General features: G+C 46.6%; 2 protein-coding genes across 2 annotated transcripts; one reads left to right on the top strand and one right to left on the bottom strand.

Annotated features, from left to right (window-relative positions):
* Positions 1-64: 64 nt before the first annotated feature.
* Positions 65-9,935, bottom strand: LOC120902462 (zinc finger protein 574-like). Its single transcript, XM_040311216.1, has 4 exons — positions 9,138-9,935; positions 5,324-5,447; positions 3,639-5,246; positions 65-3,102 (listed from the first exon to the last, which is right to left on the bottom strand). Exons 1-4 carry the CDS (start codon positions 9,218-9,220, stop codon positions 1,702-1,704), a joined length of 3,216 nt encoding a protein of 1,071 aa, XP_040167150.1. The 5' UTR covers positions 9,221-9,935; the 3' UTR covers positions 65-1,701.
* Positions 9,936-12,070: 2,135 nt separating this feature from the next.
* LOC120904695 (BAG domain-containing protein Samui) lies at positions 12,071-15,171 on the top strand. Its single transcript, XM_040314915.1, has 2 exons — positions 12,071-12,465; positions 12,633-15,171. The coding sequence occupies exon 2, from the start codon at positions 12,662-12,664 to the stop codon at positions 13,703-13,705; it is 1,044 nt and encodes a 347-aa protein (XP_040170849.1). The 5' UTR covers positions 12,071-12,465; positions 12,633-12,661; the 3' UTR covers positions 13,706-15,171.
* Positions 15,172-15,624: the final 453 nt, after the last annotated feature.

Genomic DNA, 15,624 nt, shown 5'->3' with positions numbered 1-15,624 from the left:
GTTCGAGTTGACGACTGTACCACGGAACCGTTCGGACTACAACACTGAAATATGCAAATGGGTCTAAAATTTATATAGATTTATTCGATTCTCATCATTGCTATGGCCTTTCTAGATTAGATTCACGATAGCTTTAGTACACACTTTAGGTAAGTAGATTGTTCTTCTCCGCGTTTCAGACAATGGTAGTCGCTTCGACGTACACAGAATATTTTTCCCCAGCAGGATATTTACCATACTATGTTACCTTCACTGAAACTGACTCTCTCTATCTTTCTTTAATTACTATACGCTTACTACTAATGCAAGTGTTCGCTTCCATTTTGTTACAATTTAATCTAACGTCTGTTCTGCTCTCGTAATCCTAAAAATGAATGATACTTAAGGGCTTAAACTTAAAAAAATCACTGATTTTATAAACTCTTTACAAGCAGACAATAAAACATCAGTCTGCAAGAACTGAAGCTTTTAAAAGGATATTTAAAAAAAACTTAAAATAAAATGTGTCCACTCTTAAAGGACTAGGGAAAACTAAACCACAATTTGGCGCAGTGTAACGCATCTAATAAAAAGGAAGAGCTAACGTAACTAAAATGCACCCTTTAAAAGGCTTTGTGTGTAGACTTAGCTTTCACTATATTGCGCCTGAAATGTTGAACATTTGCAAACGTATGGGGGGCTGCGAGCACACAAGTGGGCGAGCGAGAGAAAAACGAAAGATCACTTCTGCTGGTGTGTTGTGTTACACCACAGTAAAGGAAGAAATGTGTGATAAGCCTCACACAATGGAGGGTTTTTGTTTTGTAGGAAAAAATGATTACAAAATGATAAGAAAAAATCATTTTCACACACATCCGCCGTGTTTCAGTTTGCTCAGAACCGTTCGATTCTGCTTCACTTAGGAATAGTCTTACCCGATAGCATTTATATATGTTTTTTAGTGTAATATCCTATTTCCTACTAACATGTGTTCCATCCGATCTGACTAAAGTAGACTTTCTGTGTTTTGAATATAGGAACGAGTGTTGGCGATTCCAGTATCGTTTCAGTTTTGCAAAAACCGTCTTGTTTGCCTGGTTAATACTTAATCCATCGCCCGAATCATCCCCCGCAGACAATGCGGATCGGAGTGTTCGATCGTAAGTAGCAATAAAGGAATTGTTTACTGCTAGATCAAGTGAATTGATTCTTTTCGGGGGGAAAATCACAAAACTTGCATGAGAATTTGTTCAGCTAGTGTACCATCGTTCGCTCACTCGGGTTGCGCCATTATAATCACAGGCTTTAAGATATATGTTGTTTGTGATCTTTCCTAACAATTGCCCTTAATTAGAGTATCGAGTAGTATTCCCATATCCTGGAATACTTTTATATCAATATAGTAGCCTACATACACTATTTTCATAATGCCTAAACATCTCTTTAAAAGAAAGTAAGATTCTGTCTGTATGACAAATGATAAACGTACGGCACAATATAAACACAATCTAGAGAGTTTGTGTGTTTGTGTGTTGCAGTTAATTGCAACGTACAATATATGGCAAATAGAAATAGTGTGCATAGACCAGTTCGTTGCCGTTTTGTTCTTAAATTCAGACATTACTACGCGGGAATGTTTCATTCCCGTACGCGGTACGAAATCTTTCGATGATTGCCTCACTTCTAACTAACTGCCAGTACCCACCGGAACCGGCTATCCATTTAGAATGGATAATGCACACTGCCAGCGGATAATAGCTGCTCTGCTGTCGCCCCACTGTCATGCAGCTCGGCCGTCTCCGGCCCGAACGACAGCACCGCTGTACCGGCGGCATTTTCCTGCGATCCACCCTTCGGTAGCTTCTGCTCGCACCGCCGCCGGTGTATCTTAAGCCCCGCGAACAGCTTAAACGTGGCCCCGCACAGCGTGCACTGGTAGGGCCGTTCGTTCGAGTGGAGCTTCCGGTGCGTGATCAGGTTCGACGGGTGCACGAACGCGCTCGAGCAGAGATCGCACTTGTACCGCCGCTCGCCCGTGTGCGTGCGGATGTGTATGAGCAGGTAGTCCTTTCGCTTGAAGCTCTTGTGACACTCGGTGCACTGGAAAGGGCGGTCCGTCTGCGGCACGAACGCGATCGCCTCCTTGCGCTCGAAATGGCACAGCATGTGTTGGTCCAGCGCGACCGTATCCTTGAACGTGATGGCACAGATTTCACACTTCCGGAAGGCGCTGCGCGAAAGCACGGCAAGGGAGGCCGAATCAGTTCCCTCTCCCGCCGGTTCACCGCCCTCGGGGCTAGCGACATCGGACGGTGGCGCACCCGGCGGCGACTCACCCTCATCGCTCTCGTCCGGGGAGAAGTGCTGATGATTCTGTGCAGCAGTGAGCTCGTGGGACGCGGCGGCTGTTAGAACACCACCAACGTTCGAGGAAGAGGAACAGGACTCATCGTTGCCACTGCTATCGCCGGCACCGGATTCCGCCCCTTCCCCAGCCAGCCCGGTCTGGTGTATCGAGAGCGAATGTTTTCGCATGTGCGCCAGCAGATTTAGCTCACACTTGAACAGCTTGTTGCAGATGCGGCAGCTGCGCACCTTGTGCGCCTGCTCGTCGTCTGCGTGCGTTGCCTCGTGCACACGCTTCAGCTCCTCGGTGCGGAACATCTTCGGGCACTTGGAGCAAACGTGCTCGGGTGGTGGCGCTGCTACCGGGGGCAACAAACTGTCACTTACTGCATCGGGTATCGATTTCGTCTGATCCTCTGGTGCAACGGTGATGGTAGTTGCGCGCCGCCGTTTAGGTTTACTACGCGGTGATTTCGATTCAGCCTTGGTCGCGTAACCATTCGCCAACAGTGGGATGGAACTTTCTGGTCGTACCAACGTTAGTAGGGGCATTGGCTTGGAAGATGGCGTTGTGGGAACGGGTCCGGATGTGTTGGAGGCAGCCGCCGTACCAAGCATTATAGGTCCGGTGGCAGCGTTACCTTTTTTTGCGCCATTGTGCAGAAGCATGTGAGCGTTGAGCTCGTCCAGGAAGTGGAATATTTTCATACAGTAGTCGCACCGAAACAGGATCATCGTGGAAGGGGAGGATGAATCGTCACTGGAGGATGAAGAAAACTGGAAATGAAATGAAAAGGATAATTAATAGGCGGGTATTAGGTTTGATAAATAGAATTCGTGAAAAAAAGGTTTGTTGAATTAGTTAAGGTTAGGTTAAATTGACAACAGAGGTCGCTACTAATTGTTCTTACGCTTAGTGTTGGGTTTTCCAAGGATTCTTATACTTGAGGAACACTTCCTTGACTCTTTCTTATCGGAAATGAAGTTTGGGCAGGTTCCTTGGGAATTCCTATTAGATTTGTTCATTTCATTTCCCGTAAGAAAGAGTTAATACAGTGTTACACCAAGAAAAAGATTAATAAGAAGCTCAATATCTATAAATCTTGTATTATACATAATTTATGAAATAGAGGTGTGCCAAATGAACCAGAACCGTAAGGACAAACGGATTAATCTGTAGTTCTACCGATTCACAGGCTTTACAGGTATTGCTGTATGCGAAGAGCGAATGTACCGAAATCCCATTCACGTTCACATCAATGAACGACTCGGTTCACTCGCGTTCACTTAGAAATTCCGTCCTCTTTCCTCACCTGCTTATCGCCCCCTTCACTATCCTCGTTGCCATCGCCCGCTTCCTCCATCGCTTGCTGCAGCAGCTCGCTCGGGTCGATCTCCATCGAATCGTCGAGCGGCTCTTCCTTAACCTCTACCTCATGCTGCCGCTGCTGCTGGTACTGTTGCTGATGCTCCACCAGCATTTCCCGCTTCACTGCCATCCCTCCCTCGTGCATCGTTTGCTCACCCATCCCGCCACCGTTCGCTGCCATTGCCCCGATTCTCGGCTCGACCGTTACATGCCCGCCTTGCAGCTGCTTTTCCAACAGCTCCAACACTTGCTGCTGCGTTTGATAAAGCTCCGCCAGGTGCAGCTCCTCCACCCCACTACTGTCTACCGGTTGCCTTCGTTCGCGAGACTCCTGTTCTTCTTCCTCCTCCTCTTCCTCCTCTTCGTTGCCATGCTGCAGGCGCGTGGTTGTCGTGGTGCCCACATCACCCCCCGCCATCGAGCTCGACAGTTCGCCGTCCTCCAGCTCAATCTTCACGAAGCTGGCCGCATCAATCATCGGCTCTTCCGGCTGCATGTCCTGCATGTCCTGGTGCATGTTGCGGGCGTGCTCCTCCAGCAAATCGTAGTTGGCGAACGTGCCCGGACACAGCCGACAGTCGAACGACTCGAGCCGCCGGTGCGATCGCCGATGGTACTTGAGCGTCGAGGGCGAGATGAACGTTTTCAGGCAGACGAGACAGGTGTACAGATTGTCGCCGGTGTGCGTCCGCTGGTGGATTTTCCAGTTCGAGCGATCGTTAAACTTCTTGCCGCAGTACTCGCACGGGAACAGGTTCGTCTCGGTGTGCAGGTTCGTGTGGCGCCGGAGCGTGTACGCGTTGCGGAACATTCGACGGCACACGGTACACTCAAACTTGCCACCACTGGTACTTCCAGCACCGGTACCACCGCTTCCCCCTACACTACCACCCTCCGTCCCCGTGCGGTGCAGTGCCTGCAATCCGGCCATTTCCAGCGTTGCCAGTGCGAACGTACGTTCCTGCTGCTCGAGCTGACGCTTTGTCTGCTCCACTAAGTCTAGCGAGGAGATGAGTGGCGGAGGCACCGTCGAGTCGTGTGCTTGCGAAGCAGCACAGGAGGACGATGAAACGACATTCCCGCCGCTGTTAGTCGGTAGGCGTGCGGAGGAACGGTCGTCCAGCAAGGCGTGCCGCTCGGTACCGTTTCGTTCCACCATCAGCTCCTGCAGCGGTCGCAACCCGAACGAGGACAGTTGGTTCAACGCGATCGCCATCATTTCGCTATTGTTGCGCTTCTGTGCCTCGGGGATGGAGGTGGTCGACGTTGCTGCCTGCTGCTCGGTTTGAAACTCTTTCGCGTGAGTTCCACCACTTCCACTTCCACCGCTTCCGCCCTTCGAAGATGTTCGGTTGAGGTGTTGCTGCTTCGGCTGCTTTTCGACGATCGGGACCGATTGGTCCACCTCCGATGCGGCTGCCACCCGGTCGTCGAGCAGATTGTGTAGGAAGGTGTCGTTTTCGATGCATTTTTCACGAAATTTGTAAAACTCGTTCAGCTTCAAATCGCACACCGCACAGATGGCGGAGGGGAAAACGCTCTTCAGTTTAACCTGCGGGTCAGGATGGGAAAAGAACGATTATTAGCTGATCGATTTTATTGCACTATTCAATTGATTGTCGTTAATACCTTTACTGTTGTGCAGTCGAATATTTTCTTCAGCAATGCATCATCTATTCCTCGTTCGTCCGAAAAGGCGCGGGTTAGTTTTTGCTCCTTCGATAAGCATAACCGACACAGGTTGCTTGAGTCACTGCAATGAGGGAAAAGAAAAGAACCGGTTAAACTATGGTTTATTTGTGATTAAAAACATGTTAGTAGCCACTATTGTTTAATTTGGATACTCCTGATAACCATAACCGGAGAACAGGAGTCGGAGTCGTCCGGAGTCGTCCAGCATCGTCTAAAGAAGTCCGGAGTCGTTCGGAGTCATACAAAAAAAAAATAAAATCGGAATCGGAGTCGTCTGGAGTCGTTCTGATTCGTTCGGAGTCGTCCGAAGTCGTCCGGAGTCATCCGGAGTCGGAGTCGTTCGGAGTCGTTCGCAGTCATCAGGAACCGATCGGAGTCGTTCGGAGTCGTTCGGAGTCGTCCAAAGTCGTCCAGAGTCGGCGTCGGAGTCATCCGGAGTCATCCGGAGTCGTCTGGAGTCGTTCTAAGTCGTTCGGAGTCGTCCGAAGTGGTCCGGAGTCATCCGGAGTCGGAGTCGTTCGGAGTCTTTCGGAGTCGTCCAGAGTCGGCGTCGGAGTCATCCGGAGTCGGAGTCGTTCGGAGTCATTCGGAGTCGTCCAAAGTCGTCCAGAGTCGGAGTCATCCGGAGTCGGAGTCGTCTGTAGTCGTCCGGTATCGTTGGGAGTCGGAGTCGTCCGGAGTCATTTGGAGTCGTCTAGGGTCGATCTTCAGCCGATTCTGGACGTCTCCGGGCGACTTCGGACGACTCCGATTCCGGGCGACTCTGGACGATTCCGACTCCGAATCCGGGCGATTCCGTAGGACTCCAGGCAATTCCGGACAGTTCCAGATGATTCCAAACGATAATGCTGGGCGGACCTACCTTCCCGAGTAGGGCCCGAAATTATTGGAATTGGATCAGAGTCGACTCCGAATTTTTACCAACTTTACCCATCACTATTGTTAATAGAATATAATCATGTTTTTTTGTACTAGGAACCAACGCATCAATCTAATTTAAAATATCATAACATAGTTAAAACTCTATTAGATCAGATTCAAGATTAATTTCACTCTTTGAACAATTCATCTTAAACGTTTTGCGATTTTAGGCTCTAATATTTCCAAAGTAATTACATAGAACTTATGGATTATAATATAGTACATCAGATAAATATCGTATGCTTTTGGATTCGTTTTTATGAACGTTTGAGTTCCACAATTTACAGTATGCACTTAACACATGTGCTTTTTTAAAAGTAAGTTTATTATAATTGTAAGTGATAAATTAGAACTGAAACATTATTTATGAAATTGACGTTTCTTCCTCAACCTCAGACCGATCTAAAATTCACACTTCCGTTTCTGTGCGATAAAAACCTACGCATGTGCGCATTGTTTCGAATAGAGCGCGTACATTCACAGTAATAGGAAAACCCCACTCTCCCAGTGTTACTCATCCACAGCACACAAACACGCACACCACTCGCGCGAGTTCTGCGCAATGGCCAACGGAATACGAAACAAAGCTCTGCTCCCTAAATGTGCACCCATATTCTCTCGGTGTGCCTGCCCCACAAACAACGCGTCCCATTCGCCGTTGTGCCTGCCTCCACAATGAGCGCTATCATCATTAGAACGGCCCGGCGCATACAACCGGCTTTGCGCACACAACGCAAACACGCTTCGCGCGCGGCGGTGGCGGCGGCGATCGTTCGCTTTACAAAGCCCATCATCTTTCTGCTTCAATCACCACCGCCGCCACACCATCCCCGTTTCGGTTTCTGTCGATCGCAGCAGAAAAATGGGCTTCTGCAAGGTCAATAGTGGTGGCGGCCGGTGCCATACACGCAGCAGACGCGCAGACGTTTGCACACTACCACGATCGCGCGCGCACGATCGGGTGACAAACGGGGCAGGGGGTACGGGGGCGGCCGTTTGACGGCGGCATGTTGCAATGTTGCGCCGCGAGAAACGCCGGTGCCGAATTACACGGTGAGCATACCACCACCATCGAGAGTTACAACTACCAGAGCGCGCGGGACATGCGGTGCACGTGTTGAAGAAGCTGAACAAAAGGACAATAGTGAGCAAAAAAACAAACAACACAAAAGGAGCTCTAATGTTCCTTTTGTTGTATGATAGCTACAAAGCGGCAGAAGAGTAGAGATTGTTTAATCGATCCCAAAAAAGGAAAAGTAACGTTTGTTTATTTTTTTATTTGCTTGATTAGTTTCCCTCGTATTACATTTTTATTAAACGGGAGCTGTCTAAAACGTCCAATATATTAATATGCACAAACAGATACCTTATCGTAATTTGATTTGTAACCTTGAACTATTAAAAAAAATACATCAAAATTTTTATTATAAGGTTAGCATATAGAAAAGTGAAAGTAAAATACCAAAAATAAATAGTAAATAAAATCAGTCGTTTTAATTCAAACAATTATGCAACAAAAAACCCATCAGAATGTTTAAAGTGTGATTTAGACTATTTTTATTATTATTTTTTTGTCATCTTATTATTATTTTATTAGGTGTTTATATCCTTATTATCTTGAATAATTTCAAATGAATAGCAATTGAGGATTTTTTTACCCAAAATAAGATAGCCTTTTCTGAATTTAGGGATACGATCCCTATGTAGGATGCACGATCGATCTTGTTAGAATACGATCTACTCTTTGTTTTAGAGATCATCCTTATGGAGATGTTCAAAAATGTGTGTTTTTTAAATAAAATAATTGTTAAATAAAAAAATACTAAAGAGAAACAATAGAAGGACCTGGCACTGATCACTAGAAGGAATGATTTTTCGTTACGCGGTGTGTTTGCTCACTGCGCAAGGAAGTCAACGCGAAAGGAAACAACAAAGATTGAGATGAATAACCAATTGTTCCTTTGTTCTTCTCTTCTATACCGCCATAAATCATCGATTAGCTTACAATACAATCGTTGGATTGTAAATCTCTTGAACAGTGAACGAAAACGAATCCTTACTTTCCAAACAAATCTTACAGCAAACCCCGTGTAAAGAGCTATAAAGAAAATCTATTGATAAGACGGTGAAGGCAACGCGGTTTTAATAATTGGTTTCAACAAACGCTCCGTTCGTCCTCGAACTCATACTTTGAAAACCCGTTTCCTTCCAATGCAAAACATAAAGAAACAACAAACACAACTGTCGTTTGTTTTTCTCTCTCTCTCTCGCTCGCCACCCCGCACATTCATCACAGTGAGCAGTGAAATTGCGTTCTATTGGCGTTACATTGTTTCCAAGTAACCAGGCGGCAACCCCCAGGTTTGACAACCCCTAAACCCCACCGGATTGCTTTGTTGCTTCCCTCCGGAGGCGCCGATTAATTCGCCTTCCCGGCAGCTGCTTGCGTACGTTGTTGATGTTGAATAATAAGTGTTTATTCCTGGACGCTCCCTCCCTCGGTGGTGTGTGTGTGTAGCCAAAATAAAATGGCTCCAAACCGCATTAGAACACGGGTAAGGGCCAAATCGAATGACCAACCCCACCAACACCCAACACTGCGAAAACGAAGAACCGCAGCCAAACAACGGCGAAAAGAAACGTTCCTTGCAGCTAGTTTGCGCACACACTGCGCACCAACACCACAGGCGAAGGCGAAGGAATCGATGCGTTCACCCACACACACACACACACATACACGCTCACGTACACCCCCTCTTTCGAACTATCGTATAGTGTCCCTTCTCCTCCTGCTCCTCCTGCTGCTGTTAGAAGCGTAACCTTTGCTTACCTTTTCACCACCTCCATCAACGACTTCTTCAGACACTCTTCATCGCGGTTCACCACCGTGCTCGACGGCATTTCCTTCACCATGTTGTTGTGGCCCTTGCGCTACACATACACACAGTACGCACACACGCTTGGCAAAGGGGCACATCTACACACCTGCAAACACAATGGATCCTTTGCGGCTAACAATGCCAAAGACGCACGGCCAAACTAGTGCGCACATATACACACACACATACACTCACTGTTTAGATGCCTTATACACACACACACACGAGCACGGGAAAAAGCGCACCTACGCACCCGTAAGGTCGTTTGTTTCGGTACGCACAATCTGAGATACGGGGGATGCACTTTTTTTTGGGGTTTTATGTTTGTTTTGCAAAACTTCACTTTTCACCTTTGTTTTGATTCAACCGAACGCCGGAAAAGATGCACTCAATACGCTTCCGGTTGGTTTTGTGTGCGTTTTTGCTTCGGACACTTGTTTAACTCCAGTGGTGTGCGCGATTGATGGTGTGCTGCTGCTGCTGCTGCTGCGGCTGGTGTCGCGCTGGTTCAGGGCGCAGGGCTTTGTGTCCTTTGTGTTGCGGTACGGTATGATGTTGCGGGCGGTTCACCCTGGCCATCGTTCACTGCCCGGTACGCAGTACACCGGACGGGCAATAGGTTTGTGTGGTAAAATTGTTCATTTTTCACTGCACTACACTCCCGCGGTAAACAATAGAGCACGATTATTCACCCTTTCTGCACTGACAGTTGCTACTCGCTTACAGAGCACAGTGGTTGCTCACGGGGACATTTGTGCAAATATTGCAAACGATATTTTTGTTAGTTTACTTTATTTTTGTATGTAATCAATATGTTGATGCTCCAATTGATAATTTTTTGTATTATTAAAAAATTATATTAAAAAAAACTTGATAGCTGTCAAAACAGGGACATCGAACCATCATTATGGTGCAATTACACTACACGAGAAAGGGAGCAACTACACATCGTCAACCACCCAAGTGTCACAGATCCACTAAAAGACCACTAAACGGGTTGTAAACGACTCAAGCTCTCTGCCTAAACGGAATATAGCAGACGGTGAACAACTGATGCATTCTAAAAATAGCAAAAAAAAAGCTGGTGGCGCCACCTGTTGGTAGGATACCCAACCAATGGAGCATCCTCGCTTGAAGAGCTTTCTCATTTCCTCTGTACTGTTGAATCGTATCGCATCGTATCGTATTGAAGTTATGCATCGCTAGGACTATAACGGCGATACGATTGTTTAAATACTAAACTCTAATGCTAAACACTAGCACTAAAACAAGTGAGATTTCAGTAATGGTCGTTGATGTTGATACCCCACGTATCTAACCACACGGCCATATAGATTTTTGCTCAGAAAGTTAGAAGGCTATATAGGTTATGATAAGATGAAGTTTGTCGAAACACATTGCAAAGAAAGGACAGCAATGTAATGATAGGCGCTATCTATTGAGCAAACCAATGATTCTATGGAGCTTTTGTTTTTTTAGGGATATTTGATCTTCCAGTCGTTTAATCTTTAATCAGTTTAACCTGTGGCGCTTGGAGTATTTGTTAATTTTTTCACAGATACACAGCCCGTGCGTTAAGGCCGGGCTACATTGATCGTAATCCCAAGTGTAATTTCGATTTTCACTAGCGCATCTGGCGGCGGCTGGTGGAAGCTTTTTTTGGTCGTCGAGGGAATGGTCGTGCCGGATATTAAATTTAAGTTGTTTTTCCATCGTTTTCCATTGCAAAAATGGATGCAATGCGTGCAAGACATGTGTATCTACGTTTTACAAAACTTTTCTCCTCCGATTTAAGTAAAAATCATGGAAAATTAACGTATTTTCTGGAGCGGCTCCAAATTGTTTGGAAAAATGCTTCGGTCAGCCGCCGCCAGATGCGCTAGTGAAAATCAAAATTACGCGTGCGAGTACGATCAATGTAGCCCGGCCTTTACGATCGAAGACCATAAATACACGAAACAGAATTTTGCGGTGCAAAATTACGTCAGCTGAAAAACCTATGTATATGAAAAAGTTTGGTAAAGTTGCAGTTGACAGTTTGTAAATAGTTTTGACTGCAAGCAGAATTTCTTGACCTTAAAATTTATGTTTTTTAGCGCCTGAAAAGTGAACAACTATGAACAATAAGGCAAATAAAGAAATGCTTTCTTTGTCCAAATTGCTTGTCAACTGCCAACAAGAACCTTTCTCGCGTCCGCATCCTATAAATTCACATCAACGACAAAAAGCTCTAACCTCTGAATATCGATCGATATTTTGTTTCGAAAGTTGTTTAGAAATCACAACTGCGTCAGTTAGCTGTTAGTTTACGCTTTTTGTCAACTTTTGTCAACTTTATTTCATGGCTGCTCCAGCTCACGTTTTGGAAAATGTTTTAGTATTTTATCACTACCGTAGCCCCGCGCTTCTTCTTCTTCTTTGGCTCAACAACCGATGTCGGTCAAGGCCTGCCTGTACCCACTTGTGGGCTTGGCTTTCAGTGACTAATAGATTTCCCCCCATAGCAGGATAGTCAGTCCTACGTATGGCGGCGCGGTCTATTTGGGGATTGAACCCATGACGGGCATGTTGTTAAGTCGTACGAGTTGACGACTGTACTACGAGACCGGGTCCGCGCCTATTTAAGTGAAAATCATGTTTACACCTTGAGGAATTACATTGCCTAGCGTTTTATTAATTTAAGTTTATGTTCCGAAACATTATAACATAACTTTATATTATTATTATTATTTAGAGATTATCGAAATTCGACTTGGATTTGAGAAAACCGCCTTGAGCTATCCCGTGGTGTAAAAGCACCCTCAGCTGAAAACAACTTTTGCTCCTTGGGTCTCGAGCGCAAATGTCACCATCAAAAAGTCAAAGTCTGCAAGGTGTCAAAATCGCGCCCGTCCTTGCCTTTCAATCGAAAACACGACAGGTTTTGTGCTTTCTGGTGGTGTGCAGCTGTGGAGAAAAACTGGAACGAAAAAATTGATTTTCGCGTTATTCAACCACTCTGGTGCGTGCTATCTGTGGGCAAAGTGCAGCGGGACAGTGAAAACCAGCGCTCGGAAGATAGGTCGTGCGAGCCCCAGCGCCCGTACTGCTGTAACGTGGAGCGTGGAAAATTCGCCAAGGTTCTAGAACAAACCGCATTGGCGTTTCGTCGCCTGGTCGCGCGGGGTTGCGGAAGAAAAGAAGGAGTGCGAGAGTGTGTGTGTGACAAATAAATAGCAAAGCAACCAGACAGGCCTGGTACACTGTAGGGATCGTACGTACTTCGAGACAGCTAATACGGTAAGGGGCCGCAAATCCGTTTTGCGTAAAATTGAACGACCTCGAGGAGAGGGGAAAAAATCCTCCCCAAATTGTGTGTGTGTGTCAGTACTGTGATTCCTATTTCTTTCTACTACTCCCGTACTGTTTTCTTCTCTCTCCCTCTCGCTCTCTTGCTCTCTCTCCAGCCGCGTAAGTAAAAAAAAACGGACATAGAATGTCGTCACAGCAAGAGCAACCACAACAGCAGCAACCGACCGTGCGGCACATTCCGATTTTCGTCGAAGGTCGATCGGAGCCGCTGATCAATAAAACGCCCGAATCGCAACCGTCACAGCCGTCCCAGCAGCAGCAGCCCCAGCCGCAGCACCATCATCCGACGACTGGCATGGGCGAGGGCGGCCCCAGCATGGACATGCCCAGCCGGAACGATTTCTTCAAACACGGCACGATCTTCGACTCGGTGCGCGACATGCCAGTGCGATCGAACTTTCCCGGCTTCCACCAGGGATTCAAGCGGGAGCCATCGCCCGGTGCTACGCGAACGTCGCCCTTCCCGGACATGTGGTCCGAGCAGCCGAACCATGTGCCTCGCGGAACGTCAATTCCTAGACAAACGCCTTCACCATCGACCGCGCAGCACCCGCCGCCGCCGCCGCAGCAGCAGCAGCATCAGCCACAGCAACCAAAACCAAACACGCAGCAGCAAGTACCGCGGCAACAGCAGCCACCGGCGGCGCAACAGCAGCACGCGGATGGGCAGCAGCACCCGGCGGCCGCTGCTGGACAGGATCAACCGGACAGCCGCCCAAAGATGTCCGCCAAGGAGGATCCGATTACGAAAATACAGAAGATACAGAAAGACGTGCTCGCCATCTTCGACCAGGTGGAACAGTTCAAGGGCGGCAAGGAGGGGAAGAAGGACAAGGCGTACATCTATCTGGACGAGATGCTGACGCAGAACCTGCTGAAGCTGGACTCGATCGATGCCGAGGATCAGCCGCAGATTAAGTCCGCCCGGAAGGAGGCCATCAAGAGCATAAACACCTGCATCGCGGTGCTGGAGGCGAAGGCGGAAGCCGGTGCTAGCGGGAGCGCCAACGCCAGTTCCGGCTCGATCGGGAAGGCGAACAGTAGCAGCAACGGTTTGAGCGCGAACGGTATGGAGCAGTCCGGCTCGAACACGTCAATTCCTCACTCGTCGTCCAACTCTAGTCAACAACAGCAGCAGCAGCGGGCCAATGAGGTATCGAGCCAGTAGTGTGTGTGTTAGCGCGCGTGTGTGTGTGTCTGTGAACATGCAGAAAACGGTTGCCATGGCGCCTCGGTCGACGACCATCCTGTTTTGCCGAGCATGAGAGCATCCGTGTCGATGACGACGCTTGGTTTGTCCTGTTCGCCAGCCTACTTTGTGTCATATTTATAGCCCGTTGGTGGTTTCTTCCTGGCACCAACCGCTCTGCATGAAGAACCGTCATTTCATTCGACCGTCCGGATCTTCAACGATCATATGTTTCATCTGTTCATCGTTACTCTCTCCTTCCTTTTTCATCGCTAGTTTCATAACCAAGTTTCAGTGAGGCTTCAACAGAGTGCTTCAGGTTGATAGGTTCTGCATGATTTTGTAATTTGCCTAAATTAAGATTGATGGCACCACAAAAGAAGTAATCGTTTTTTTGCAAGCCGCGACCCATCTCGGGGTCGATGCGTCCGAGACGACGGTTCTGGTGCTCTTGAAAAGAAACCATTTCCGTTATGCTTTATATACATGTATTATCACACCAAGAGAGAGAGAGAGAGAGAAAGGAAAAGAAAGGGGAGGGTGCTTAGAGAAGCAAGAATAGCATGTATTAAAAAAAACACAGAACAATGCACTTCTTTAACGCTTACGGTAGGGTGGTGCACACAGTGTGTAGGAATTTTGGTTAGCGCTGAACGTTAGCGAACTTACTACTACTACTACTACTACTACTGCTAATAACAGCGAATACACATAATGTGAACATAGTTTGGAGAGACATATTTATTTTTCTTATTTTTAGTGAGTAAGTAATTGGAGTAACAAACAAAAACAACACACAGAGAGGCAGGATGGGAAAGAGAAATGGCAAAGAATTCTGAAATGACAAGCACAGTAGAAGAAGGGAATAAAAGAAGAGAATTGTTACATATAGGGAAAGGAAATCCGACAAAACGACATCGATAACAATGATAACGAATATTAACAAACCTGCAGAGTCGGCAGCTATGGAATAGGTGTAAGGCCCTGAAGTGTCCTCAGTATCCACCACAGGCCGCGCCTGCAAAAAGTGAATTATGTAAGGCGGAAGTGAACTATGCAAACGACACGTTCCGTCGATTCTACAATTTGGCAGCAAGGAAATACCAGGACAGCGAGCAAACTCAATTTAACAATGCATAACTTTTGAATTATATAATTTTAATAAAGAAAAAAAGGCAGGAACTCACCAATTTGTTTATATAGGACAATAAACATTCAACCAATCCAAATCTTCGTTGCTAGAACTATGGGCGCCCCCTTTTCTGGAACTGATGGTGCTGGGGGAATGTATTAGCGGGGGGTACGCGAGGGACTAAAACACACACCAACTCTACTACTCAACATCTAATAATTACTTCGATTACTGTTCTTCTGTTTTCGCTTTCACACGCTGTGGCGTCTTCGTGCTGCGAGGATGTGAAAATAAAGTTAAAGGTTACACTAAAGCTGTTGTTGTACTATTTGACTATTTTATTATTGCTGCATATTAATATTTTTCACATTCACATTTTTAATTATTTTCTCCATGGTCTAATGATTATTTTCATAAATCCTTTAGATGGATGGAGGGATCCTATTTGGAACAAACCTTCTGAAATTGACCTCTCCGTTCTTCGTGGTGGTGTATTTTCAGCAGTCAGCAAAGTTAAAGTGTAGCGTCAGTTATCCGGGCTCATCGTCCCTCGCCCCGCCCGAGGCTTTATTAACTTCGTGTTTTTTCCCATGAGAATATTTGAAATGTGCCATAATTTTTCGCGTTTTTTGTTATGACAATGTGCTCTGATAAACATTTTTGTAAATAAACTGTTGAACGAACAGCGGGATAAAAGGATAAACGGCGCTCCACTGTAAAAATGGTTAAAAGACATCTAAAACTAACGTTTTTTAGTCTACCCGTC

This window comes from Anopheles arabiensis, chromosome 3, assembly GCF_016920715.1.
Source record: "Anopheles arabiensis isolate DONGOLA chromosome 3, AaraD3, whole genome shotgun sequence".
NCBI lineage: Eukaryota > Metazoa > Arthropoda > Insecta > Diptera > Culicidae > Anopheles > Anopheles arabiensis.
This window is presented reverse-complemented; position numbering and strand designations above follow the sequence as displayed.